Source organism: Harpegnathos saltator, unplaced genomic scaffold (assembly GCF_003227715.2).
Source record: "Harpegnathos saltator strain DR-91 unplaced genomic scaffold, Hsal_v8.6 scaffold659, whole genome shotgun sequence".
Taxonomy (NCBI): domain Eukaryota; kingdom Metazoa; phylum Arthropoda; class Insecta; order Hymenoptera; family Formicidae; genus Harpegnathos; species Harpegnathos saltator.
In genome coordinates this window covers 23,818-51,510 of record NW_020230492.1, presented here as the reverse complement: position 1 = coordinate 51,510, position 27,693 = coordinate 23,818, and the positions used below count along the sequence as shown (strand labels likewise).

The 27,693-nt window shown below is 46.7% G+C and overlaps 2 protein-coding genes across 4 annotated transcripts in view; both read right to left on the bottom strand.

Annotated features, from left to right (window-relative positions):
• Nucleotides 1-19,593, bottom strand: part of LOC105185192 (uncharacterized) — a 34,684-nt gene extending 15,091 nt beyond the window's left edge. Inside the window, exons 1-3 of one of the 3 annotated variants that reach the window (XM_019842304.2) lie at nt 18,659-19,593; nt 16,552-16,701; nt 10,490-11,875 (exon numbers count right to left, since the gene is read on the bottom strand). In XM_019842304.2, coding sequence (XP_019697863.1) covers nt 10,490-11,786 — 1,297 coding nt within the window. In that variant the 5' untranslated portion in view covers nt 11,787-11,875; nt 16,552-16,701; nt 18,659-19,593. Of the gene's footprint in view, nt 1-10,489; nt 11,876-16,551; nt 16,702-17,137; nt 17,186-18,658 lie in introns of those variants that run through there. The other 2 variants (XM_011144511.3, XM_025304947.1) reach the window with 2 other exon arrangements.
• Nucleotides 19,594-24,080: 4,487 nt separating this feature from the next.
• Nucleotides 24,081-27,660, bottom strand: LOC105185209 (glutamate receptor ionotropic, delta-1-like). Its single transcript, XM_011144531.3, has 8 exons — nt 27,354-27,660; nt 26,516-27,012; nt 26,029-26,355; nt 25,721-25,877; nt 25,406-25,614; nt 25,026-25,115; nt 24,798-24,955; nt 24,081-24,675 (listed from the first exon to the last, which is right to left on the bottom strand). Exons 1-8 carry the CDS (start codon nt 27,517-27,519, stop codon nt 24,336-24,338), a joined length of 1,944 nt encoding a protein of 647 aa, XP_011142833.2. The 5' UTR covers nt 27,520-27,660; the 3' UTR covers nt 24,081-24,335.
• Between the last annotated feature and the right edge of the window lie 33 nt (nt 27,661-27,693).

Below are 27,693 nucleotides of genomic sequence, written 5' to 3'. Positions count from 1 at the left end.
AATAATATTTTTGACAGTTACTCGAACCGCGTCCTCTTTGCAGTGACAGCGCCGAGGCTGACGCCTCAGTCAGAAAAATCTTGTAAAGTGTGCTACTGAATCCTTCAATCAAAATATCTCTGAGGTACATTACATTTTAAACAATTATTACATTCTGGTACAAATACTCCGATAATTGTTAAAATTTGGCACACACCCGCGAGTATCACCGCGTAGCATCCTAAAATCGACGCACGCGGAAATGGCGGAGTGAATAAAAATTCGAGAATCCCACGCGCGAATTTTATTCTTAAATACGCGTCAGTATCAAAGTGTTAACGAGGCGATATTACTTCGACCGTTAACACGGTGCAATGTACAGTACGGTATGATACTTAAGTGGTCATGCGATCGTAAGTGAACGAGGTGGACCGTGCTGGTGTCAACGTTCGCTGACCAAGAAAAAGATAATTCGGCAGGAAGCGCTATCTTTATCCCGAATATCAATCAGTCGGCCGACCGGCCACCGTTCAAGTTTCCGGTTCGCGCGCTCCGTTAACCGGGGAACTTTTGTATCAGCGATACAAAGAATCCGCAAACTTCCTTCCGCGGACAAACATCACGTCCGCGGATCGCGCATCATAAGTTTCCCGTTTCAACAGACTGCCCTTTCATTCGAATAAAATTAAGTGCAATCAGACTAATATTGAGCGCCAGTTAATTATGATAAAGTAACCCGCTAGCCAAATGAATTAATTATCCTTAATTAAAAGAAAACTTTTAAAAGCAGCCGCGTTAGCAGCATCTTTCGTCTAAGTGCTTACGATGACCCAGAAAACGCGCAATTCTGCGTAAACAAATTAATTAATTATCTCCTACCGAAGAAGAATCAACGTACAGGATTCTTTCTTATTGGAATCTTAAATCCTGTAGTATGGTTCGTATAGCTGCGTAAGATAAAAAGGAAGTAAAACTTCTCCGCGTATTTTCGCACAGTGTAGAAGCTGTAATGAAAAAGAAAAAAAACTGATCGAGCTAATGACATCATCGAGTCGCCCGGACCTCCCTCGGGCGGAGGCGGAAAAAAGCATTTTAGTTCCGCCAACAGCTGGCGCACAGCGAGAAGCAGTCTCGCGGAGGTTAAATCGAGTAATTAAGTAATCCGGACCTCCCGTCTCTCTCTCTCTCTCTCTCTTTCTCTCTCTCTCTCTCTCTCTCTCTCTCTCTCTCTCTCTCTCTCTCACTCTCTTTACCTCCTCCTCTCGGGTTCAATTCGAAGTGTGTCGTTTAATTATCGTGTCTTTCTCGCGTGACCATTCGATAGTCGAGCTCACCGGCTAATGTCATCGCGGAGCACGGCGAATTGTCACGCACGGCGATGTGAGCGAAGACATGTGTTCCGCTGCATCTCTCTTCCCATCCCATGAGAACGCCATTGCGCCGAGCCTTCTCGGAATTTCGCCATTATGCCGCGACGACCGCCGCGGGAACCCCATAAGTAATAATTTGGCGTCTCCCACCGACTACCGACAGCCCGATTGAATTACACCATCGCCTGGGCAATTTGTTGGTCTGTGGTGTAATTCGATGACAAAGAGACCGGTGACCCGCGTGATGCGTGTCTTCGAGCGTGTCCGTGAGCTCGCGATTCGGCTTTGGGCGAGCGAATTCTTCAGATTTCTGTGGGAAAATGTAAGTGATCCGTTGGCGAAAGGTTTGAAAATTCAGCAAAAGCTGAGCAACGGCGTGTGAGCACCTTCTACATAAGTAATTATATATCTTCAACATATTTCAACATTTTTCCTCAGATATGTGACAAGAAATCGCTTCTATAAAAAATACGAGCGACGAAATTATTTTATCGGAACAAAATGTAAGTAGCAGAAAAACAGAGATATCGCAAAAAAGATGTCGTTCAGTTTCGAAGATGGTATCTTGCTAGTAGTAGAAGAGAGAGCTCTTATTAAGAAGTGAGTTTATATTACTCGTGTTACGTTGCGCTGATTTAAGGGACTACGAGCACGCTGACGAAGTCATATCATCTTATTCGAACAATAAAGTAATGGCAATTTCTCGCAACGTGAGTGAGACAATTGTAAGTTTCGCAGAGAGAGAGAGAGAGAGAGAGAGAGAGAGAGAGAGAAAGAGAGAGAGAGAGAGAGAGGGAGGAAGAGAGAGAGAGAGAGAGAGAGAGAGAGAGAGAGAGAGAAAGAGAGAGAGAGAAAGAGAGAACCTCTCGCTCTTAAGTTGGCGTTCGAGAGAACGCTCTTAAGTTTTAATTGCCAAAGAATGTCGCAAGGGAATCACAAAAATTGTATTTCGTAGGGCAATTAAAATTATCATTGTGTGTGTATGTAATAACCGCGTATCCCTTGCTTGCGCAATCGCCGTCGAGGGACGCGTTTGTATTTGTGCAATTAAATTTTAATTTAATGGCGAAACACGTCGCGCGCGCGACGATGTGAGGACTCAGCATCGCTCCGCGAGATTCATTGCACAACGTTGCGGGCGCATTTTCCCTGATAAGAATTCTTTCCTACGGAATGCAAGCTGTGATAAGCAGGCGCCTGGCTGCTCCATAAACAGTTCTCCGTCCAGCGACAGACATCCTCTGTTACTCAACATCGCGGACGCCTCATTGCAATCATCATCATTTCATTATCCAATAATGAATATTTCATTGTACGTTTCATTTTGTTGTTCCCGTCGAGTCATCCATCCATTGCGTCTAATCATAATAATCAAGTCGATAAGATGACAATAAAGTATATATAATATTTTGCTTCTGCATGTTTATGCCTCGAGCGTTCGTCCCCGAATTGTGAAATATTCAACGTTAAAATAGGTCACACGCTGAGAGCGCAAACGAAACTCGTACGCGGACGCGTATTGCGATTCATCCGCATAATTTTCCGCGCGAGCCAGGCGCGCTCACAAAGCTCTCATTATATCGATTAACTTGACATTATCTCGCGCGAGTATAAACAGGGGTGCGAGTCGCGCATATTCGGTGTTATCACGAGCAGTCGGGCAAAAGTCGTCGATTGTTCGCGGGTCTCGCGTTCCGCTGGTCGAGAGGGGCTCAATGAACTACAACAACAGTCGAAGAAAGTGCGCGCGAGACACGATCAAAAGGAAGAGAGAGAGAGAGAGAGAGAGAGAGAGAGAGAGAGGAAGAGAGAAAGTGAAGGAAGAGTGGAAGAGAGACGCGATTTCAGCGACGCGCAGATGAAAATAAGCGGCGTATAAATTTTTCATCTCTGAACTTAGCCGCTCGTCGTAAACGAGATCGGAACCCCGCGACAAAATGTTTGGGGTTTGGCACAGTACAATGTAGAGATGTGCGAATCAAGAATTTTTATGTCGAATCGAATCGAATCGAATCTCATTTTTTTAATTCGAATTCGAATCGAATCGAATCATTAAAAAATTTAACATGACTATTAAACATGCACATAATGATGGAAGATTTTAATATGAAAGGGGATATTGATATTGTAATATCATCTTACAGTAAAATATATATTTAAATATTTAAAGTAATTTATAATTAAGTTATTAATTATAAGTTGAGTTAATTACAAGTTAAGGGTTCAAATATACAGGCCCAGATGGCTCGTTTTGTACCTGATGCATGTAAATATAATGCACGTTAATATATTTTATTCATAATTGAATCTTCGATTCGAAATTTTCGAATTACTCGGATTCGAATCATAGGAATTCGGATTCAAATCGAATCGAATTACATTAGATTCGATTCGATTCGATTCGAATTCGAATAGTTCGCACATCTCTAGTACAATGTTTTCGATGTGTGCACAAGCGCGCACACATGTGCGCGCTCCGCAGCGCTCGTAATTAAGTGCATAACGAGGCTTGTTTACGCCAAGCCGGTCCTCCAGTAATCTCCAGAGCCGCTTAGTCTGCCGTTTTAATCTGACTCCTCTTGGTACGGACATATAATCCGTCGCACGAATGACGATGTACGATGTCTCTGCGCTGTATATACGCTACGTAAATAGAAACTTTCGCCGCGCCGAACTGCATCGCCTCAAGTCTCATCGAATGCGAGCGGTCCCGAAGACTAGAAGAGAACAATTCTACGGAAAAAGAGAGGAAAAGCAGCGCAAGACTTCTGAATCTTCGCAAGAGCCGTATAAAGATCGCCTCACTGTTGCGGAAAGCGCAAAATGAATGAGTTAATGCGGTAATCAAGATGAAGTGGCAAAAGACTGCTTATTTGGGAAAGAGGAAAGATTCCGGTGAATCAATTGATACGCGATTATAAGAAAAATTAACGTCAATATTAACATTTGGAGAGAAGCGCGTTTCTACGCGACGACAGGCTAAGATCGCGCTGCTCGCTCTTAGAGAAGAGACTCCATGTTTATTCATGCGCGTCAGGGTGAAAATGTCAGGCATTTACCACGCAACTATCGCAGATTTCTCTCACCTTTGCTGTGTGTTCTATTTGTAAATGGCTCGGTCGAGCTGCGCTCGGCGAATCGGCGTCGATTTGTACGGGGGAGGCACAAAACGACAGTGCCTGTCGCTTTATAAATCATCTTAACAACGGCTTGCACTCTCGCGCATTCGCCCCTATCCGCGCCGCGCCGCGTCGAGAGAGCCAGATCTCCGGGCTTTTCAATCATTCAGACCCGAACAACGAATAATTACCGAATAGTTATCGGACGAATAGTTTCCGCTGATAATAAAATCCTTATCGTGTGGCGTTTCCGCCGACGACCGGACTACTCTCTTACGCGACATCCTGCGAGGATTATTCGTAGGATGTAACGCCGGATTAACGCCTTGAGATATTCGCGGCAACCGCTCGCAACGTCGCAACGCGAAAATCAGTCGGTAGCTCGCTTAAGGTCAGCCATGACGTTGCAGAAGGTCACAAAACCTCACCTCCAGGGTCAAGGGTCGAGTCCGCACGTCGTGCTGCTCACGCGATCCCGCGATCGTCCGTGCACACACGTGCAGCGCACTACCGCCACGTTATACCCTTCGCGATCCTTTCCCCGCCAAGGAAATTCCGCGTTACACAACAGTCCCACGATATCCCTCCGCCGTATCCACCTGAATCGTTAACCCCCGGCGTCCCAAACTTTCCCTTCCGCCCCGGTATTTCCTCGTTAAAAGAAACCGCTGACCTTTTCGTCGCGAACGGTTCCCTCTCTGGTGAAGAGCCAAGCGATAAAGCGGAGATAATCCGCTAATGGATGCGAACTCACGTTCGCCACTGTAAACATCTTGGACGTTTCACTTTCAATCGCTTGTGCGTAGAATCGCGAATTCGCAATTTTCCATCCATTTTTACGCTAATCCCTTATACGGCAACTGATTACGCAAAGTATGGCCGATCGATCGACTGGTCGGTCGGTCGATCGATCGATCGATCGATCTGAGAGAAAGTCTTCCCATCATCAGCCATTCATCAAGACTTATACCCGCTTGGAATCTGTCGTCATTAAAGGACTCGTCGCTTTGGCTACGAGGAAAAATGGCAGGGACTGCTGACCGCAGAAATTTTCGCATTAAGCTTCAAGTGATGACGCAAGTCATAATGTCAAGTCATCAATTAATTTAACCGAGGAAGAGAGGAGCACGCGTCTCTCGCTTTCTCGCCGCGGCCGCGGCACTTTCCCCCGCGAGAGTTTCGCGCTCACCCTCGACGCGACTCGCGACGATTTCCATAAAATGTGCTCGCCCTTGAGCAGGCCGACACGAAATCTCAAGGTCACCAAAGTCGAGGACTAAGGTGAAAAGAGTCTCCTCGCCATGACGACGCCGCGCGCTCTCGCTCTCTCTCTCTCTCTCTCTCTCTCTCTGGGAGGAGCAATCTTTTCACTGCGAAACGAGGAAAGAAGGAAGAGGAAGAAAGGGGAAAAAGTCACCCTCACCTTTGCTGTCGCAGACGTCGCAGAGCACCATGTCCACCGGCGACGAAGCGCGTGTACTTTACCGCGTGGCCGCATCCGCACTGAGATACTTCGTGACGTAGAGCGACATCGTGGTCGAAACACCGAGGAGAAGGCAGACGATGATGACGGAGGATGCGGTGGAGGGGAAGGAGAGAAGCGACGTTGAACGAACGTACGGCACTATCGATCAGCCCGCGAACGGTCTGCAAAGTGCTAACGGTTTGACAGCCAAGTTTGCACTGGCGATGCAGTGTCAGAACGACGTACGGACGACCAACGGCCCCGAACGCGGCGAGGCAACAGGGTCGAAGAAAGAGGGGCCGATATGGTCCATCGTGGTGGGGCGCCGAGGGACGACGGATCAATATTAGGGCGTAGACTCAAGGGCAAGGGCCGTCAAGGCTTATACGGGGGGGTGAACGCTATACGGGGTGTCGATCTCCTAACGGTGGTCTGACCGAGGAATTTGGAGTCGGATTTCTGTCGACGCGTGAACGTTTTTTCACAGAGAATATCGAATATTGAGATTCTTTGGTAAATCGCGCGAAGGAATTTGGGGAATGACCACAACCCATGATTCACGTCGGCGAGATCGTGATCGGCAGTTTAAGAGCTCAACGTTGAAAATTTAAAGACGAAGATTCAAATAAAAATTGCCTGTCGCTGAGAAATCTATAATTGGTAATGGTAGATAAACATTGTACGTGCAGAGCAAAATTAAATTCGGAATTCTTTGCGAAATTTGGGGGCGTGGCTTTCGTGCCTTGAAACTTCACAGCACCGAAGCTTCGACACAGCATTTTGAAGCGTTCGAAATTAACAGAGGATTTGAAGCATTTTATATGGGTGAGTTTTTGGATAATAAGTCTCGTCGCATTGCTCGCACAAGTCCAAGCAGATCTTATTCCATCAAAATTTAATTCAAGGTTTGATCGTCGAAATACACTGCGAACTCAAAATGTGCAGCGAAAAAATGACCTGGGCAAAAAGATTTTCCAAGTTTCCTATGAAAATCCGGACAAGGGTTTCGGACACCCTATATAGGGAAAATTTGTGCGTACGTGCGTGCGTGTAGGAAGGAATTCGGGTGCTCCCGATGCAACGCGATGCATCGCGCGGCGATATCGACCGTAGCTGCGGGGTATCGTTACCGTCGATACATTCTATTGTGTCTCGAATTTGTTATACCCGGCCTTTCCGCTCCCACGATCGTCGGAATCGATCCTATTATCTTCGCGCGCCACGTGATCGGCAGATTTACACGAGATTAGCACGATTAGCCGAGGTACACGGCGAGTTGTAAAAAGTGTTACACATGGGTGTGCAAAACTGTTTGTCGTGCGGTATCGAGTAATCTGTATCTGCGCCGATCAGCGCGAAAAGAAATTTCCGCGCTGGGATTTTATTAGCGAGAAGTCCCGTGCTGATAAAACCGACAAATAAATGACCTCTCACTTATGCAATGTAAAAGAATCCAAGCGCACGTGTCGCGCGTTCGTGCGCAACGACACGGAAAAACACGTTAGATTATGAAAGATTATGTTTTCACGTGGAAACAGACGCGTGAGCTATATATAAAATTAATTAATCGGCATTGATTTACGGAGAGAGCCTGTCCGAGGTGAGGCCATTAAACAATCCGACAAGACTTTCCCCACAGCAGCTAACGTAATGCGCGGAGATGAAATTCCTCTCATGGGACATCGATAAGACGTACGTACTGGGATCTAACTTTCTCCGCAGTAATCATTATCACGATCTTCAAGTTGTGACGACAACATCCTAAAAGATTGTTCGATTTTATTCTGTCAACTTCACATGATATCCTCTCTCTCTCTCTCTCTCTCTCTCTCTCTCTCTCTCTCTCTCTCTCTCTCTCTCTCTCTCTCTCTCTCTCTCTGTACAATCGCCCTGTATGTGTGATAATTATTTTTCAAATTCTCTCTCTCTCTCTTTTTCTGCTTTCAAACGATCATGCTTGGATGAAGCAACTTAAAAACGACAGAAAACTCAAGTATGAGCGTGCGAGCGAACGGAATGTTTCTATCCTCGTACATTTGGTAATTCTCGCGCTGTTGCGTCGTTTGCGCGATCGAATCGCGAGTCGCGCAGAGGGAAACGATAAAATGAGGTAAAAATGATTGCGTGTCATCGGACTGTTAATAGCGCACGGCGATCGTTCGCACCGCGATATGCGCGCATTCTCTTCGTTTATGAAAACTTTCGCGATGCCGTGAGAATGCGAATGCGGTGCCTTTCGCGACGCGAGGGAGAAGCCTGCCCCTTATGGCTTTCTCCCTTCGGGACGAAATCGCGGTATTACGCGAACGGCCAAGTATCCGAGAGCAGCGGGCATAGGTGCATAGTTCAAGCGTAAACGCGGTATTTCATCGCGACGCGAAAGGATTAACCCCTTCGCGGCCACCGACGACCCGAGATCCTTTGATTCAGGAATTTTTCCTCAGGCGAAACGCGACGCTTGCTTTACGAGCCTTCCCGGCGAAGGGGGAGAGAGGAGGAGCGTCGTCTCTGCTAAGATTACGCTAAGATTACGTATGGTCAGCGTAATGTGACGATATCTATCCCGCAAACGCAACGCGAAATTCCTCCCAACATTCCGCGAAAAGAAGATTTATTTCGATCGTACGCTCGACCTGAAAAAATGTTTCATTCCTCCTCGCTTCGTTAATTTAGATCAACCAGTACTTTTTCTTTGAGAGAAAGCACGCAAATCTTTTTGCATTTCTTTTTTTTTTGCATACTCTACTATTCATTTTCATGGTTAATGGTTAATAGGTGAGTGGAGAAAATTCGCAAATTTGAATTGTCAGTTTTTAATTCAATTTTTGACTCGAGCTTTTTTCATTTCACTTGCTCTTTCGCATGACGCTGGCGGGCAGATGCAGTGGACCGTTTTATCTAAGAATTAAAGCGTATATCAGCATTCTTGAATTATCGGGCGGGCAAGTGGAGATATAGCGAGTCCACATGTAAGATGATAAGTCGCAGATAAGAATGCTTAGTAGATAAAAGAGCAGGTACAAGGCTTAGTAGATATAAGGCTCGCCTACCGCCGAGCACCTTTTTCACGTTGAGCGTTCAAGCAAAGGTGACGGCGCCGGTGTGCCATTCGTTGAACTCGTATTCGCTGCACACGGAGAACTAGAAAGCTTCCTGGAAGTATTAGCCGTGAGAACATATCGACACTTTCGGCATCCTACCGAGTCGCACAATTTCCAATAGCGATCAGATCGCAGGTAGATAGGAAGAGCGACACTCATTATGTGTTGGCGGCCAGATATATTCGATTCCAATTAACACTCGCGCTTTCACGTGCATCGATCGAAGTTCACCACGATAAAAAGCGGCGACGACGACGATCTCGGCGGAAGTGAGCAAAATCAATCGAAATGTGATGAATAAAAATTTATCTTCCCGAGATGGCTGTGGTCTTCCCGTGAGGGAGAGGCAAAACGCAAGTTTCGAGGCTCCTGCTGCTCTTGAAAAGGTCCCGAGAAAAAAAACAAACCGACGCGACGAACGAACGAGAGCACAATGGAGCGCTCGTAAATTTCGCGCTCGAAATGCATGGGTTGCGGTCTTATGTCACGTTTGCATAAGTACCAGCTCTCCGGTTCACCGTGTACACAACCGGCTGCTCTCGAAAAGCTCGGGGTGCTCATCGGCCCGGAGCTTTCAGCGCGGGACCGGAGAGAAGAGGCAGCGTGACTGTTTCTTCGACTAAACCCATATGGAAGGACATATGTTAAGGGGATACACATATATACGCTATATCGGGGACACTCTACCCTGACCTGCGGTAGTAACATGAATAAGCGAGCGGGTGAACGAGGGAGCATCTAAAAATAGGGGTGCCTCGGTCCGAAGGATTAATAGGCATGCCAGTTGTACTGTAATTTTAAACACCTCGACAAACGTCGCTAATCCAATCTACCGGCCTATAAAGCGCCCCTCTTTTTCGAACGAACGTGGCCCGCGGGCATTAAAGCGATAAACTCGAAAACTTCGGCGGCCATCGTCGAGAGTACAATGCGTTCGCTGTGAAATCCCTGTGTGACTCGCGTCCTTCCACCCCTGACTCTTGGAATCTTGTCGCTCGCGTGCGAGCGACAGCACGCGAGATTGCGAGACTCGCAAGCACACACGTACGCTATTCGCCACGTCCTCTTCAATGAAGTTAAGTGTTTCACACGAATTTATTCCGACGGAAATTTATTAACACATTTTTCACTCGTATATGTGTGCTTATCGCAATGCGCAATGCGCGCGTGTTTTTTCTTTAATGTTCGTTATGTCGTCAGCCGAGGCTCTTTGTTGTTGTTGTTGTTGTATGTCTGCGGCTTATTGCACGATTTATCAAACTGAAAATCACGCGATGCACAAACACAGATAAAATCAACTCTAACGTGGACTCTTGAGAAGAGACATTTTCTAAGCTACCTCTCGTAGCTCTCGCCAAACCTCGAGATGCGAGAGATAATGAGCACAGTTGTCAAAAGGATACTTGTGACGAAAGAGTGAAGATTAGAAGGTAGAGGCAAGTTTGTCAAACTCACCCTTCCGCTGGTCCTCGCTGTCCGAATGAAGCTCCACGTCGTGCAGCCGCATGGATTGCACGAAACCTCGCCAGTGACTCCGCGAGCGTCCCCTCTCGCCGAGATCGTTCCTCAGGTCCGCCAGTTGCCGGTTGGACTCTTTCACGAGCCCGTCCAGAATATCCGGTCTTTCCGGATTAGAACTGGCCTTGGAATTCTCTTCCGCACTCGCGCCATTCGACGAGTCCTCCTCGCGATCGCGATCGCGATCGCGGACACCTCGTCGATCCTCCCGCGACCACTCGTCCGCCGAGTAATTTGCGTCCTTCCACCCCCGACTCTTCGAGTTCCTCCGTCTGCGAGCGGGCGGATGCGGCTGTTCATCCTCCGAACCCGTTTCCACCTTGTCCCTTTGCTTCTCCCCCAGCTCCTTCTCCGGGATCTTCTGTGCCGGTGCTTTGCTCAAGATCCTTCCGTTCGCGTCCTTGCTCGTTGACCTGTTGAACACGTTTCTCGGATTGTTGCAACGATCCTTCGCAGACTCTCGGTTACTCCTAGACGCCTCCAGCAGCTTCTGCGCCAACAAGCGGGTTTTGTTGATCTCCGTCACGGGCTTTCTCTCCTCTTTCTCCGAGTCGCTCTTAATCTTCCTATCGTTGCCGCTTTTCGTTACCACTCTGGACGAGGGTTCCGACGAATGGAACATCTGCTGGATCCGGAAGATGTCCGAGCGAATCTTAGCGGAAGTCGGTACCTCGCACTTCTTGTTAAGAATCATCGGCGACTTCGATTCCGTCTTGTCCATTTTGGAAGGACTTCTTTGATTCCTCTGCGTCGGCGGAGTGTTCCTCAACCTCTCCAGATCCTTCAGGTCCGCTAAGAGAGAGCTGTGGGTTCTCGGTATCCTGGCGTTGCTCTCGTCGAGGCCGACGGTGACGCTGCGCGGCCGATTCTTCGACTCTGTCTTACCGATCTTGTCGGTCGGCGTTAAAGACTGATCCACGAAAATGGTTTCGCGAATCTCATTGATGTTACGCAGTTTAGGCGCCCCGATCTTCATGCCGGTAGTCTTCACGATCACCCTCTCGACCGACTCGATGTCCCTTTCGCGGCCCAAACGTCTCTCCTCGATCAGTCGCGCCCGATTGACGTCGATCGGCGCCGCGAACGAGCTGTGACCGATCGGGCCTTTAGCGGAACAGGCGGCTCGCAAATTCGGAGCGGGGTTGATGGGCCTGCTGCTGCGGAGCGGAGACATCCTGACCAGCTTCGGCGCATCTCTCGGGTCGTCCGTCTGCAAACTGCCTCGGTACACCATTTTTTGCTGTCGTTCTGCTCGATCGGTTGCTTTACGTCGATAAAGTGATGTGGAATTAATCGAAGATTATCATGCCAGTCGTTGCCCACCTGAAAAAAATTGAATATATTACTATATTATAATGTAAAATATCGTAGTTTGAAAGCGCATGACAGATATGTTATTGACTTAACGTCATCGTATAAGAAGAGACGAATGTCCATGTCCCTTACAGGATGAAAAGAGGCTTGTAGTTTCTCCGAGAGCATTAAAATGTTGCCCAAGACTGTTTCGCGTGAACGAAACGCAACGCTGCCGCACTGTGTGTGATCATAACTTTCGAAAGAGCTGAAACCGAATCCCTGTCAACAGCTTCATTACGTATCGTGTAGGTGACGGAAGGGCTAAATGGAGCCATAAAAGCGGATCGTTATCTAAGACGACCCACCGCTCGTTGAATAATACCCCTATTCACCTATCGATACGTGATGATTTAACTTTTCACCGCGGCATTACGATTCACTAATGGCTCACACGTCGACGTTAATCTATGCAAATTACCGCTGTGAAACTTCGCTGGAACGCCGCTGGAACAAAGCTCACGCCTGACTGAACAGACATTCGTGCAATCCCGGTCATTTAAGCTGCACGTGAACACGAATTTTAATCTGCGCGAAGTGCAGGAGAGATTCGATCAAATGTCAGGCTTCACGGTTAGCCGATAACTTTGGCGATTCAACGATCGCTTTTAACTATCATTTCTTTCGAGAAAACAAAGAGCAATATCACGGATTTATCGTGCATCTCGCCTTTTACAACGTGTCCACACCATGCAGTATTGCCATATTGAAACATTGGAGAGACCACGATGATTACATATACGTGACAACGGAGTAAATTAATAATAATATACCGAATCAACGTTAAATTACAATTGAATCGCGCAAAAGTACTTTAATTGCTAAAAACGCGGATTTTTTCTTCTATCTTTGAGAACTCGCGGAGAACGACTGACTGTCTTTCATTTTCTGTCTTTGAAACTCCCGTAACCACGATCCGGCGATTATCGGGCTCTTCGTGGACGTTGCATCTGCAATTTGTTCGAATGCAATTTCGCAATTATTATTTCCACGTTGCTCGACCGGGCGCGTGGCGGCAAGACATTTCTGCGGAGGTAGGGAAACATATCGACAACTTTCGAACCGAGCGTTGCGCCTCGATGGCAGAGTATCAATCTAAGGCGGCGAGGTCGTTCCACCTGCATTTTTCTCACTTTTGCAGCTCAAATCGCTTTGCGTAACACCGCTTGTCCGCTTGTCGTGCTACTTGCGCGACGAGGGGAAAAAATGTCAACACAACTCTCGCGGCTCGTCTCGACGTCAGACGGAGGGTCAGCTTGATTCGCAAGGTCGTTCCACGTTCAAGTCGCCGACCACGCTCCGGAAAATTCCTCCCTCCCCTCCTTCCCACGTCTTTCACGCGGGCGGGTATATATTTTATTATACTTATCAGGAAAAACGGTGTGGGGGGCCTCGTCGCCGAGACTATAATCGACGCGGATTACAGTCGGGAGCAGTCGGGCACAGTCGGTAGCTGCGTTTTATGTGGGTGTCGCGTAACGCATGTGGGCAGCGACCCCGCCGCACACGCTTTTGCAACACGCACACGCGTGTGTGCGTAGCGCGCGCGCGCGCGCGCGATCGTCCGCGTAAAACGTCGTTCAGATTACCGTTGCATGTTAATCGACGTCCGGCGCGCATTCTAATCGCGAGTCGCGAGATCGCGAATCGCTCGATCGCGGCGGATCGAGGGTTGACAGCCGAGCGTGCGTCTCGAGCCGCCATAAATGGCCAGCGCGAGCGACCGCACGGAACGACCGTGCGCGCGCGATGCCTCCTGCGAACGAGACAGATCGCTCGTCATTATCGACATTACTATGCGAGTACCGTCGTCGACGTGATACAAGCCTCATGACGCAATCGTTTCGTTCTTCTTAAGACGCAGTATCAGTTCCGGAGCTGTGCGGAGGTGAGAAGCTAGTTCATAATGTGCAAGCTTCTCTTCGGCTGAAGGAAGGTAAGGAGCGTTCCAGGATTAACCCTTTAAGGACCGAGCCGAATCCACGAAAAGGGCCTGAAGTCCCAAAAATAAAAATCCCTCATGTTTCGCTGAAAATCTGTACATGAGGGGTTTTAGTGATGCCGAATACGAATTTCATATTAAATTCCCGAATTTCAAGACAGCAGATCCAATATGGCGGGTCGATCACGTAATTCCCGTATTTTCCAGAGGAATAAATTCACTTAAACTCCACATTCAGGTTTTTTAAGTGCCGACTGCAAATTATTCGCAAATGGCATCCGAAAACAAGTTCGAAATATATATAAAAATTGCAAGATCGCATTATATAGAGATACATGTTTCGAGATAAGTACCATGAACTGTAGAAAAATAGTGGAAAAATTCGATGATTGAACAGGAGAGAAAAAGGACGGAGGAATGAGAAAGGAGATGATAAAAGACATTGAAGAATGAAAAATAACGAAAAAATTAGGAAAAATGGAAAGAAAATGAAAAATGAAGATGAAAAAATGAAAAAAAAACAAAAAATTAAAAAAATCACAAAAAAATAAAAAACAAAAAAAAACGAAAAAGTGGGATGTTAAATCCTGTCCTAAATTGTCAACCTCCTCGAATCCACAAAATACTTGTGGGGGATGCATCCTGGGGGGTACATTTTCAACAAATGTATTCGCGAATGTCAAGGGTAAGAATTTTTTGCATATATATAATATAATCCGTTATATTCACCAATGTCAATTTCTGAATTATAATGGAACATTCATATTTAGCATCCCTGAAAATCTCTATAAAAGTAATAGCAAGATCATACATATATTCTTTCGAAAAACCCCGTGTTGCCACAATATTGACTCCGCCATATTGATTTAGCCATTCTGAATTTCGGAAAACTGATGCCAAATTCGTATTCAGCAACCCAAAAAACATAAGGTCTCGCCAAAATTCATATTTTTAAGATTTTTTCAGCCTCAAGACGGTCATATGTTTCGTGACAAGATTCACGGAAAATCGAAAGAAGGGGCTATATTTCGTTTATGATGCGGAAAATGGAAAAACTGACTGCGTCATCGCGTTCACCGAGCTTGAAAACATCTAGTAACACTCTTTGTCATTATTTAGGACACGCCTGGACTTCAACATAATAAAATATTTCATGGCAAAGATTCGCCTTTTCCCGGACCTTTGGGCGAATTCCTAAATCAATACAAAGATCTTTGTCATCGGTCCTTAAAGGGTTAAGCCTCCCAGATATTTTGCAAATCGATTCGCCGGTCATGCGGACGGCACTCTTAAAATAAGACTTGACTCCGATTGAAGTGGGAATTATATCCGCGACGTGCAGACAATGCCACATTCTGCAGTTCACGAAGGAACCGTTGATTCCAGCCTGACAATGTCAGAGTCATGTAATCGCTCTGACATAATAGCTGCGCACGATAACAGGGTACCTGCTTCACTTGCTCGCTTCGAAAACTCCTCGGGGCTGAGAATTACTCGTTACCGAGCACAGGATTCCGCTAGGTCTAATTACATGCTATCAGTATGGATCGCGAGTTAATGAAGAAAACAAAAGCGCGAAGCTCTCTCGGTAACGTCGTCGGTAACGAAGGAACGTAATTAGCGGTGGTCTGTCTCATAATTCTGATTAAATACCTGCCGACTCTATATAGAGCTGCCTTCATTTCGAATTCGTAGTTAATTGCTAGCGACAAGCCTAATTGCCAATACTATCGCTTGTCGCTGGTTATTTTAAGAAAGTGCCCGCTGACGCTATATCCTTGATTTGGCTTGAATCTATTCGGAGCAACTAAAATCCTCAGTTCAAGCGACAATATAGATACAACTGTCTCATATAAGTTTAATTAATCTTCGAATACTCGTTACTTCACGTATACTTCTCGCGCCATTGTGAAAGTAGGATCAAAGGCCTCCAGACTGTATTACGTATATCTAACGAAGGGATGAAGGTGTTCGTAATAAACCAGGCAATTACAACGCGTACAGCAACCGCGAAAAATTCGGAAATTGTCATTTCCGAAGACTCATAATTCTGGAAAATTTGCAATTCCCAAATTCGAGCGGGCGATGTCCCTCTCATTAATTCTCATCACTCGGCACCCGATGCATCATGCGAATTCGTTCACGTGGTCGTGTGGATCATAAAAAATTCATCTCAAATTTTCGTCTCTTCCCTCGCGAAGGCTGACCGGTCCATTTGCTTGCTACTTTATCTAAAAATTATACCGTAAGAATGATAAGTAATTTTTTTTTCTTCCGCGTCAACGAGACGAGAATCGTTAAAAGGAGCCCGATGAGTAATCCCGAGTGTCTGCTTCTCCGACGAATCTGACCGGCATTTATATCTCGAGCGATTGCGATCACTTCGAGCGGCCTCGTTGTCGTTCTCGCGATCATCATCGTCATAACCGATGTACCTGAATCCGCGAATCCGTCACGCCGTGTGACGCTCGCTCGCTCGGAGGAAGACGCGAATAAATGCGCAAACTTCGCACGCGTTTAACGGAATAGACGTCGTTTCCCGTGCGCGACTACGGCCGAGTGCACGGCAAAATCCGAAATCGTCCATCACACGTCAACGCTTTTTATGCTTCCGGCAGCGCGCGTTCACGCGCGAGTAACCGCGCGCGGTTTAGGAGAAAGAGAGAAAGAAAGAAAGAGAACACGCGATTAACTACGGATTCACCTGGTCCGTTTGTCTCGGGAGACCGTGAGATTCGCAAAATCCCGCGCCGGATGGACAGATCGTAGTTCTTTTTCCCCTCCACCCACGGGGATCCAGTAACGGGAAACTCCGGCTCTCGCGGTTGCGGCCAGTCCCTCTCGTCTCTCGAGTCTACAACAAGAAAATTCATGCATTTTCCATTAGTATCGCGAGAGCGGATGATTTTACGGCTTTCCGCGCGTACAGTGCGTTGCTCCCATTCTCTTCGCTCGATGGGCTCTTTGTTAATCGAAGTGGCCGAGGAAATGCTCAGGAGGAGGCTCGGCCGGATCGAACTGTGAATAAATTAGGACTGGGGAAACCAGCAGCGTGTGAAATTTTTAATGAAATATGGACTATTCTTGCGAGATGCACAACAGCGCGAGCCGCTGACCCAAATCCGTGGACGATAAGAGGAAAATACGGAGGATCAAGAGATATAACTTATTCAAAAAGAGAGAGAGAGAGAGAGAGAGAGAGAGGATGTAAAATATTTTTGTAAATTAGATTTTTTCTCTGTGATACTTCTTGCTGAAAGCTTCGTGATGTCAGTGATAGTTCTGCTCACTTTTACAAAATCCATTCTGCTCGCTCGTAAGGCCGAGACGGCTGAGGACTTCTTTCGACCTGTGTATACTGCGTATACTTAACCGAGAGTAACTCCCGAGACGGCTATATTTAACTGCGACTCTAATGATTGCGCTCTCCGTCCCTTCCTTAGTCGGAGGTCGCAGCGCTTTGATTACGCCGCTGGGCACAATGTGAATCGCACATTCACCAATCTCCGTGTGAAACTTAGCGGATCGGCTTCCTCCGCAAAACATAGCTATTCCAAGCGGATTCGAGTGATCCAATTCCGTATAAGTGGATGAGAGCTGAACTGTTCTCGTCGCGTTGCAAGGCTGTGCAACAACGATCTGTCCCCGAAAGAGGCGCAACGCGAGTCGGCTCGCTGCCTCCTCATCCACGCGCTGATTCCGAGGTCTATTCTTATGACGTAATCGAATCAACGCGGCCCGTCGTCCAGCAGATAACAGCAGTCGCGCGATTGGTCCCGCTCATAAAAGCTGCGGATCGCGCGACCGAGTCGACATCATTCGTCCTGTGCTGATTAATATCTGCCATGTCCGGAAATCGGAGCCATCCTGCGTACGCGAGACAAACGAATCTCCAGGTGCTTAATCTTTCGTCGAAGAGAAGTCGTGAGGCGTTGCGTCGCGACCGACGACGCCTCAGTGAGGAATCGACACAATTCCGCGATTTCTTTCTGCGGAAAGTCGTGTATGCTTTGCGCATACACGAGATCGCGCACGCGAAAAGAACGATCATAACGGTGATTAATTAAAATTTCTGATCGCGCAACTAGCATACTACTAACTGCGGCGCATACTTCGCCGGCTGCTCCACGCTTGGAAACCCACTCTGGTCCGACTTCCGTGAGTAAGAATGGCTTATTTACAAGCCCGCGCTTTTTCTCCGCATCTCGCCCGTAACAACAATCTCTCGTCGTTAGTGGAATATTTATAATTTGCTTTGCCAGTAATGGAGTAACGGTCGAGATTGTTGTACATTGCCGGCGCGGCCACGTGCGGGAAAACGGTCGACTCGACATTCTCTCTCTCTCTCTCTCTCTCTCTCTCTCTCTCTCTCTCTCTCTCTCTCTCTCTCTCTCTCTCTCTCTCGGTGAAGACACGTATCGGACTCTTGCAAAAAAATTTCATCTACTTGTTAGACACCAGCGACGGCTCTTAAATTTGTTCCCATACTCGTGATTGCGAAGAAACGGTTGTTGTTGCATCTAATTGCCGGTACTTTCTCCACAGGGCACGCGAGAGTTATTCGAATCGAATTCTCCGTTTGATTCATTGCCCAATTTCGTCATCCCGCTGCTTCGATAAAAAGTTCGAACACGCGGCTGGAATGGACGTGGAATTTTCACTCTCCTCTCACCTCTCGGCTCATTCTATTTTCGCATCGTGTGCCTTAGGCCCCGATGAAAATTACGGATGTCAATAATGCACTCTCCCTGAGGCCGCGACTTCGCGAATCAGTTCTAATTAACGTTAAGTCGCTAATTAGTTGGAATTACCTTCGTGACAGTCGAGTTGCCGTTCCGCAGCGCGATCCCGAGGTCGTAAGTCAGCGGATTCCTTCAGCTCCAGCCTTCGGCTCGCTCCGTCACGGCTTCAGCTATTTTACCTCTCGTCTTCCTGTGATACCTGCGGGCTACCCCCCATGACGTGGTAGAACTGTTCTAGAATCCAAGTGATGTCGGGGAGAGAGCGCACTGCGTGTATGTTCGGGGCACGAAACTCGCGGAAACTTGATCGACAAGAACGTTCACGGCAACGCACATGTCATAATTGGCACGGAACCGAACTTTTCACATCACGCTGCCGGACACGCGCCGAATCACTACCGAAAGTGCGTACCTGCGTAAATGAGCGACGATCGTCGCATACTTCCCTCTACACTGCGCCCCCGGTATTCTCCGACCTTCCCTGGCGCACGTATTTCTTTCGGCGCGATTTTTTCAAATCGGAAATATAAGAAAGGAAATAAATGAAATATGAAACACGATGAATCTCTCCGCTCCTCGGAGTATTAATTTATTTTGTATTCTCTTTCGTGCTATTATTCTTCATTTGACTGTGCATGTTTGTAGAAATATCTTTATAAATTTTATAAATGTCACTATTTTTGTATACATGGTTACGTTCGCGCAATTGAATACATGTTTATGAGTATATTTCTAACATTTTGCATCTCTCTGCGACATATTGACGAACTTTCTTTGACGCTCTTCTAACGTGTCCGATGTATTTGAAAAAGAAGGAAGTCCCTTTTGTGATTGCTCGTATAATTTGATATTGTTCTCTCACTTGTCCGCTTTTATCTTCTCTCACTGTATCCTTCCTCGACTTCCTCCGCGGATTTATCTTCGCTCCACTTTGCCGCACTACCATGTGCGTACCACTCGCGGGGACGACTGCGACGGTCGCGACCGTACCATGTGCCCTCGTGCCGTGAGAAGCACTGAATGGGTTCTCCAGACACGAAACATAATCGCGTCTACGGCACAGGCAGCTCTCTGTAGGTACACTACTCTTTTCCTTTCCATTCCATTCCATTCCATTCCAGCGCGGCGGTGGGGTTTCCGTACCACACAACTCCCCACTGTGCGTGCACAGCGCGACCCACACCCACGCGACCCTCGATATACGTGGGTCGCCATCGACGTTGGCGGGAGAGAGAGAGAGAGAGAGAGAGAGAGAGAGAGGAAAAGAATGATAAACGGAGATTTATATAGATTTGTTTTATCGTGAGATAAATTCAAAAATAATAAAGAAACAAAAATATTGCCGGGGAAGAGAGAGACCGAGTTCGCGAATCAACTCCAAAAATAAGAAAGTTCAAATCGCACTGAACGGAAAAGGGGAATTGAAAACTGGCAGGCGATAACGCAAAAAGAGATACGTGAGCGACGAAAAGAAAGGAATCCCCTGTATGGTCGTTCCTCCAGATAAGTGGAGCCTCGTTGAAAGAGACGTGCGGACGCAGATAGCCGACTATTTTGGACAAAAAATGTGCTACGGCAATTAAGTGTTTTTACGATCGACGGTTTCGCAATGACACTTGTGTGTGTCACAACGTTGATCAAACGCGGACACTGCTTTCAGTTTTGACACTGAATAAACGGTGTTGACATTGTGTCGCTCCTGACAAACGATGACTCTCACTTAGAGCCCGGCGTCTAAACTTCGATTTCGGATCAATGGGATTGTCGCTATTACATAACGCTGTATAATTCAGCATGCGTGTAAGTACAGTAGCTAATCTCGTTTTTCTCTCTTTCTTTTGTAAGCTTTGATTAGATGATACTCCATCTCCACGATCTAGATTAATAATAGACGAGTTTGGTGATTCTTTTTCTAAATATATTCATATTCTAAATTTCAGTGAATTGTTCTTGTCTGTTTGCTAGCAGCATACATATTGCGTCAATTAGTTACGTTTCATTAATTAAATTATTTAGCTTGAGGCTGATGAACGAGGTCGGTCCGTGTGCAATAATTCATCCGTGACAGGCGTCTGATAATTTGATTATTAGACTCCTTGATATCTAATAATAGAACGGTTAGATAACACCCAACGACGATCTCGGTATCGAGGACAACGCACCCACGTTCTTGTCGAACTCACAATTTTCAGCCGTACAGCGGTAATTGCTGTTGCTTCCTTTAAAAACTATCAGCCGCGGCGGTGTCTCGTAAGGACAAATGATCCAGCGCGAAGCTAACACCTTCCTACGCTCTCGAACACGTTAATGAGCTTCGCGGTAGTAGGAGAGGCTCCAGTGGCGGATTTACCAAAGCAAATCTTTTGATCTTCCCACTCTCTGTCACGCTATTCTGCATGACAATAACTGTTTTCTTCGTCCTAGCGTAAATACTATTAAAATAATCGATTCTACGATACGCCTCTAGTCCGCTACGTAATGGCGTTATTATCACATTTTTCATGAGCCGCGGGACGTAAAATTCGTAGGAGTCAGCAATGTGAAAAAATTACTTTCGAATAACATAAATAAGCGCGGGTAAAGTTGTACATAAAAAGTTAGAGAGATAATTAGGTATTTAAAAAAATCAAATATAATAAAAAAATTTCACTCGACTTAAAGAGGTACATAATCTTCGACCGCATCGTATGTTACTGTTAATTAATTAATTTTAATTCCAATTAATTTATAAGAGCCATACTAAGTTTTTCACAGCAGCACAGCGCTGTTCCTTCCTTCTTTTGTCTCTCTTTTCTAAAATTTCCGAAGCCACAAAACGGGGTGATCGCAAAAGACGCTACTGTGCGAGCTACTTACGACTTCATTTCTCGTGCCGGCTTCCCATCCGTCATCGACATCATCGTCGTCATTGTTCCCTCTGCAACAATCGTCGAACTGACGACGCACGTTATTGTTTCCTGGTTCGTAATTATTGTTATTATTACGATCGGCTGCAGAAATTCTCTCGCCGCGGCGTGCGCGCGTGCGCGCCCGGCGCGATATAATGGCATTCTGGACAAGCCCAGAGATGACACAACGCGCCAACAATGACTACCACGTGCGGACTGGTCTGACCGTTTCTCCGGGACTCTTGTTTTTCTCCTAGAACGGCAGTTGTCGATCGTCGGCAACGATAGACAATCACGTCTACGGAATGCATTTCGAGGCCGCGCGACGCTGAGATGCATCGTTAAGTCTCATCTCGCGTGCAGCCGTCGCGCCGCTTCCATCATCGATGGGTCCGAGGCACCTATCAATTTTCCACCATCGAGCGACCTCCCCGGAAATGCAGCGGACGATCAGTCGAGTCTCTCCATCTGCGAATCATCTTCTCACAATGTGAATCGACGATGCGCTTAAAACATCTTCGCTATGCGCGCGATACGCAGCAAGGAGTAAGCCTGTTATTTTCAAACGCGAAAACGGAGTTAACGACTTCTTAGGCGCTCGTTTAAACGCGTCTGCGTCGATCAATCAGCGAACAAGCGCGCTTAATTGCTCTGTATTAGTATTGAATGCAATTACGCAAGAGGGGGACCAATTTCATCACGACACTGCCTTTCGTTCCGAGCAGACGCTCATGCATCCGCGCGCACACGTGTCTGCATGTATTCTGCATAAGCGATGCAAAAATTCGCCCGGCAAAAAATTCATTTAGAGCCCGGCGTGTAATTGCACATTCGCCACGCTTAACGGAATTCAAGGTGATCTCGGCGATGGAGGAGACGCCGCGGAGAGGATCCCGCTACAGCCTCACGTGAGTATCGCGTGCTGCTTAGCTTTAATTTTCCCACCCATGAGTCTAGGATTCGCACGAAGACGCGTTCATGTCCGTAATTGATAATCAACGCTATCGCGGCAATCTTCGACGGAACGGTAAAGGCAACGCGCGCGCGCGCGCGCGCCGCGCTCGTCTCGCGCTCTCTACACATTCAAACGGCCCCGCCGCCAGCTCCCCCCCCCCCTCGGGGCAGATTGATACGCGCGTGCGAGTTTTTCCTAATGAGGCAAAGGTCACTTCCGGTCAGACGGAAAGCGGAAACATAGTGCGTGCTCGCGCGCATCCGGTAAGGCCGTCCCGACGGCTATGCTACTTGAATGCGCGTCGGACAGACAGCGGGAAACAACCGCAGGAGCCAATGTACCTCTTTATTGCACTTGTATTCGCAATTTTCTCGGTCTCAGTGACAGTCGTGCGAAGCAATAATTTACAGATACAAACGGGAGAAAGATCGTTGCTCGGATAAATATCAATCCAAGAGCATGGGTGATGAAATCTTATTCACAGCGTGATAATTTAACGGAAATCGCCCCGGTCTCGAAACGAGGTTGTTTCATATTTTGCATAAATCAAATGCGTAAGATAAATTGGATCGACGGTTGTTCTTACTTAGGCTCACACATCAATCAAATCAGATCGATATCGATCTGTTGATTTCTCGGCCCGTTCGATTTGATGAAGACGGCATTCTTTTATTGATATCGAAGTTGCATCGACGACTGATTCAAAGTCATCAAAGTTGTTGATTTCCGCATAATTTCAACTCGATCCCGACATGATTCCGAGCGGATTCTTCTTCGACTCGTGGGCTCGGCTGCGCGACTGCAAAGTCGTCGAAATTTTAGGGAGGATCGTGTCCCACGACTCCTACGCGGCTCCTCACGTAAGGTAACAGTCACGCGCACGTGCCGCTATTTGACGAGGTTATGACATGTACACGAAATCAGGAGGGCGTTTACGTTCTTGTAAATCAGACATGTCGGGCATGCCTCGTTGCATTCGCGTGGGCAGGATCCACGTGGGCGAATTTCGCCAAAGGTCGTGGGTCACGCGCCTCTTTTGATTTTTATTTTACTCCTTCGTGAACCTTTTCTTTTATGAATCGACGTGTCTTCACCGCGGCGCGGCGGCGTGTCTCAAGCCAGAAGCGTAATCGCCATTGTGCAATCCATCCCGCCTTCTTCTCATGTAAATCGTTTTTTCGCAACACGATGACGGTCAGCGTGCTCCTCTCCCCGGCTGACGTTCGGCCCCGAACGAAACGTATCTTGGGACAAATCCTGTCGCGCAGTGATCGTTACCGAGATCCTCTCATATGCGCGGCCCTCGTCCCTCGCCTCGGCTGTGAGACGCAACACTGAATTTTCCCTGGCGAATAACGCGAATGGCGCGAGACGAGACGATTGCCGCTGCATTTGCGGTGAAAGCGATTTCGCGAAACGGAGAATGCGCGGCACGGCACGGAAAAACACATGCATTACTGGTTACCGAGAATGCGCTCGTGTCATTGTTACTCGCACGTGACACGGGGAAGAAAGGAGAAAATGGCGCGACGTGAGCCGTAGGGATTAACGAAGGCTGGTTTATACGAGCCGTCGCGATTCCGTTCGGGGGATTTAAATTTAGTTCATTCTCAAACGCACACGCATTGTGTACGCCGCGTGTACGCGTTGCACCGTCCGTTGTGCTTTGTCGCAAGGAAGCGAAGTATTTCGGGAGACAAACAGACGTCGATGGGAGCACAGTTGCGAAGAGTAGATTTAAATAAAGACACAGTCGGGACAGTCATGTACAAGCTGGCAAACAGATATTTAAGTCGTGCATCGTTGTAGTCGAATTATTCCGGAGTCCGATTATCACTGGGAAATAAGTGTCGAAAATGCGGAAGAGTTCTTTCTCGAGAACTTTCCGTTCTCCAACAACGCATCATGGCCAGTAGCCAATCGGTCTTCCGTAGTAGTTCGTATTGTAGAATGGTGGAAGTTTCACATTTACTTTGCTGTTTCTTCCTCGCGGTTTCCTAGCAACTCTGTCGCTCTGTCGTTTCTTAGTCAAGCCGATCTTGCGCCTGCTTTTGAAAACATAATACGCTTTCTCGAGCATCAGAATAAATATTCCCAGGACTATGCCGCCTGCCACCATCGCCAGAAGCGGCGCTATGCCCCGCAGACCAACCTGTGTGAGTCGAACTTTCGGGGGATTGGTCGTTGAGAGATACTCCTCTTTCAATCTACTCATGACACCGTTGTCCAAAAATCGTCGTATACTAAAAAATGTAATTGGAATGTAGAACGAGAGGAAGGGAAACACGAAGGACAAGAAATCTCCATAAGGACGCACGTATTCAGTTGCAAATGAATAATCGATATGCGTGTTTTATGGACTCACTGATAATTCAGGATGCCGGTGTAAGGACTCTCCTTCCGTAGGATCATCGCTATGCTATCGGATTTACCGGTCTCAATGAACACGGTCTTACAATGCTCATGTACGGCGTTCTTCAACACCTCCGTCGTATAAAACGCCACTTTCTTCTCCTCGCAAATCTGCGCGAGAGTAGCGTGTGAGCGGATTCGGGAGGAATCTGTTTGATTAAGCGAAACTTGAATAACTTACTTGCTTGAATCCGTCCTCCTCAATGAGCGGCAACAGTTCCTTCGCCTTCATCGACTCATTCATCTTCAGCAAGATGAAATTCTTGGCATTCTGCAAGTCGAACAATAGGAATTTTACAGTTACATTTTTACATCTCTTTTACATTTTCCGTTTGCATTTTTAGATTTCTCAGAAAATCGATGTAGCGTAATTAAATTTGGAAATTAATTTGGCCCCTCGGAGCTCTTGGACGAGAGAGAAAGAGAGACTTATAGTTACGTTTATGTCAAGATCATCGAGAGAATGCAACTCCCGTAATAACTCCGCGATAAATAAGCGCTGTTACGCGAACGTCAGTTTCTACTTCTCGCGTGAACGACATACAACGGCAACATACTCACGTAAAACATGTCGTAATCGGCGCTGTTCTTGATAACGATTAATTTATAAGAGCCGTCATCGACGTAACCCTCCACGGTAGAGAAAGGCAGACTGGCCATGGGGAGCGTCAGAAAGCTGATCAACGAAGCGGAATAAGCGGCCTGGATTATTAATGACGAGACAAAAATCGAGAGGAAAGCCAATCTCATCGACGACTCGTTGGGAAATTCTTCAAAGAAGAATGCGCGTTATTCCCAAGACAGGAGAAAGACAAATTGTATATTCCGTTAGATCAGAAAACGCGCTAAATAAGTAATCTAAAGCGAACGTATTACCCGACAGACCCTGCTGGCAAATTATGCTCCAGACGTGCATGTAGTTCTCCATTACCAGACTTATCGTGACACATCCCTTCGCCTTTATAATGGCTAACAAAATAGGAGCGCACACGATTATCGACAATATCACCGCCCAGATTTTGAAGTCGAACGCCTAAAGAAATTATTCCTTGTCAAGACGGATGCTATTCATCGTGAATTTTCGTGAAGACGTTCATGCTCGTCAGCTTTGACTTCAACGTTCTCAATTGTCCTCAATTTTTGTTTTCATTGCCGCGAAAATGCGGACAGTGTATAATTTTTACCTGAAAATATCCGAGCCAATGCACGTCGGAGCGGTCGGGCTGCTTTATATAGAGGCGATTCCGCGAGTATATCAACGGCAACGTAAAGTCCACGACATCTAATCGGTGCGGCGTCACCGAGAATTCTCCGACGCCGAGGTCGGCTTGGTCGGCCACCAGTTGGCCGACCACGCCAGTCCACAATTCTGTCTGCTGATTCCAGCTGCCGTACGCCTCCATCTGATCCAGAAGCTGCATCTTGAAGTTTATCACTTTGCTTAGCTCCAACAGCAAAGCCCCGAGGAACCCGGCGACCGTGCCGTTCTCCAGCAGGATAAACGGCGATTCCTTGAAACGTCGATTCAACTAATTGGCGAATTTACTATATCGGGCTAAATCATCGACTCACGTGTGTTTCCAAGCACAATCAGAGCAAGACGATATTCAAATTTCTCGATGTTTCTAAAAATATCAAATGTCTAAGAACAATTTGGAGAATATAGCTTACATATACAGATGCCACGCGCACAACCTCGCCGAACAGATCGCTTCTCCTGCCGTAAAGGCTCTTCCGAGTCCTTAAAAATAGACCACTATCGGGACTCCACGTGGCGAGCTCGAATGTTCGGGTGCGATTATCGCTTATGGCGTACCATTCAGTCAAAATCGGCTGGCCATAGCAGAAGACCAACATTATGGTGTTGAAGTTCACGTTAAATATATTATAGGTAGGATGTTTGCATTGTGCCTCGAGGGCGTGTTCAGGATCCTGAAGAAACAGGATGAGCCAGATAGGGAAGGAGATGGGCCTTATGCTCTTGGTAACGCTGGCAAATTCATTGATGCTCTCCTTGGAGTTTAGAATAATGACGAACAACGGCCGCACAATCTTCCGATATTCGTTATATTCGCTCAGCAGGTTCACAAAAGTCATAGTCACAGTTATGACTCTCTGTCGCGAAAACTCGCGCGACCACATGTGCATCATTGACGTTAGATTCAGATCTGTGTCAGGTAATACGCGTGAAGACGATACTTCATTAGGTATCCTTGTTTTCAGTGTTAATTGGATATAAATAGTTCGACAATATGATAATTTCAACGACAGTCTTTTATGAAACTTTTTGACAGTACAGACATTTCAAGGTCAATAAATAACTTTTCAATGCCGTGCTTCTATCTAAAAAAATATATTTGATACTTCGAAATATATAATTCGCGTGAATCTTTAACATCTTATCAAAGAATTTATTTTATATTTGTACGTGAAATTTGCACATAAGATTTCATCGGCCCCGTCCGGCCGAAAGTATATAAAACATCAGTAACTTGTTTTCAATACTTACCTTCATAATTGCCGTGATGAACAAAAATAACGCACGATGTACGGTAATATTTGTGAACGTCAAAAATCAGCGGGAGATAATCATTAATACCTATTCTCTCCGTCAGCGCTTTGACTGTCAAAACCAAGAAAAACGTCGCGACCGGTCGCATCGTTAAGCCTTTCATCCCTCAAGGTATATTCGTAACAATTCGTATTCGTAAAAGTTCGTAACAATTTTGAAAATTTTGTTCTCAAATGAGTCCAATGAGAGAAAAGTCCTCTCTCATGTTGAGACTTCAGCAAGTCACATCTGAGCAATCACTCTGCCGATCATCGAATGTTGAAATTATTCCGTCTCC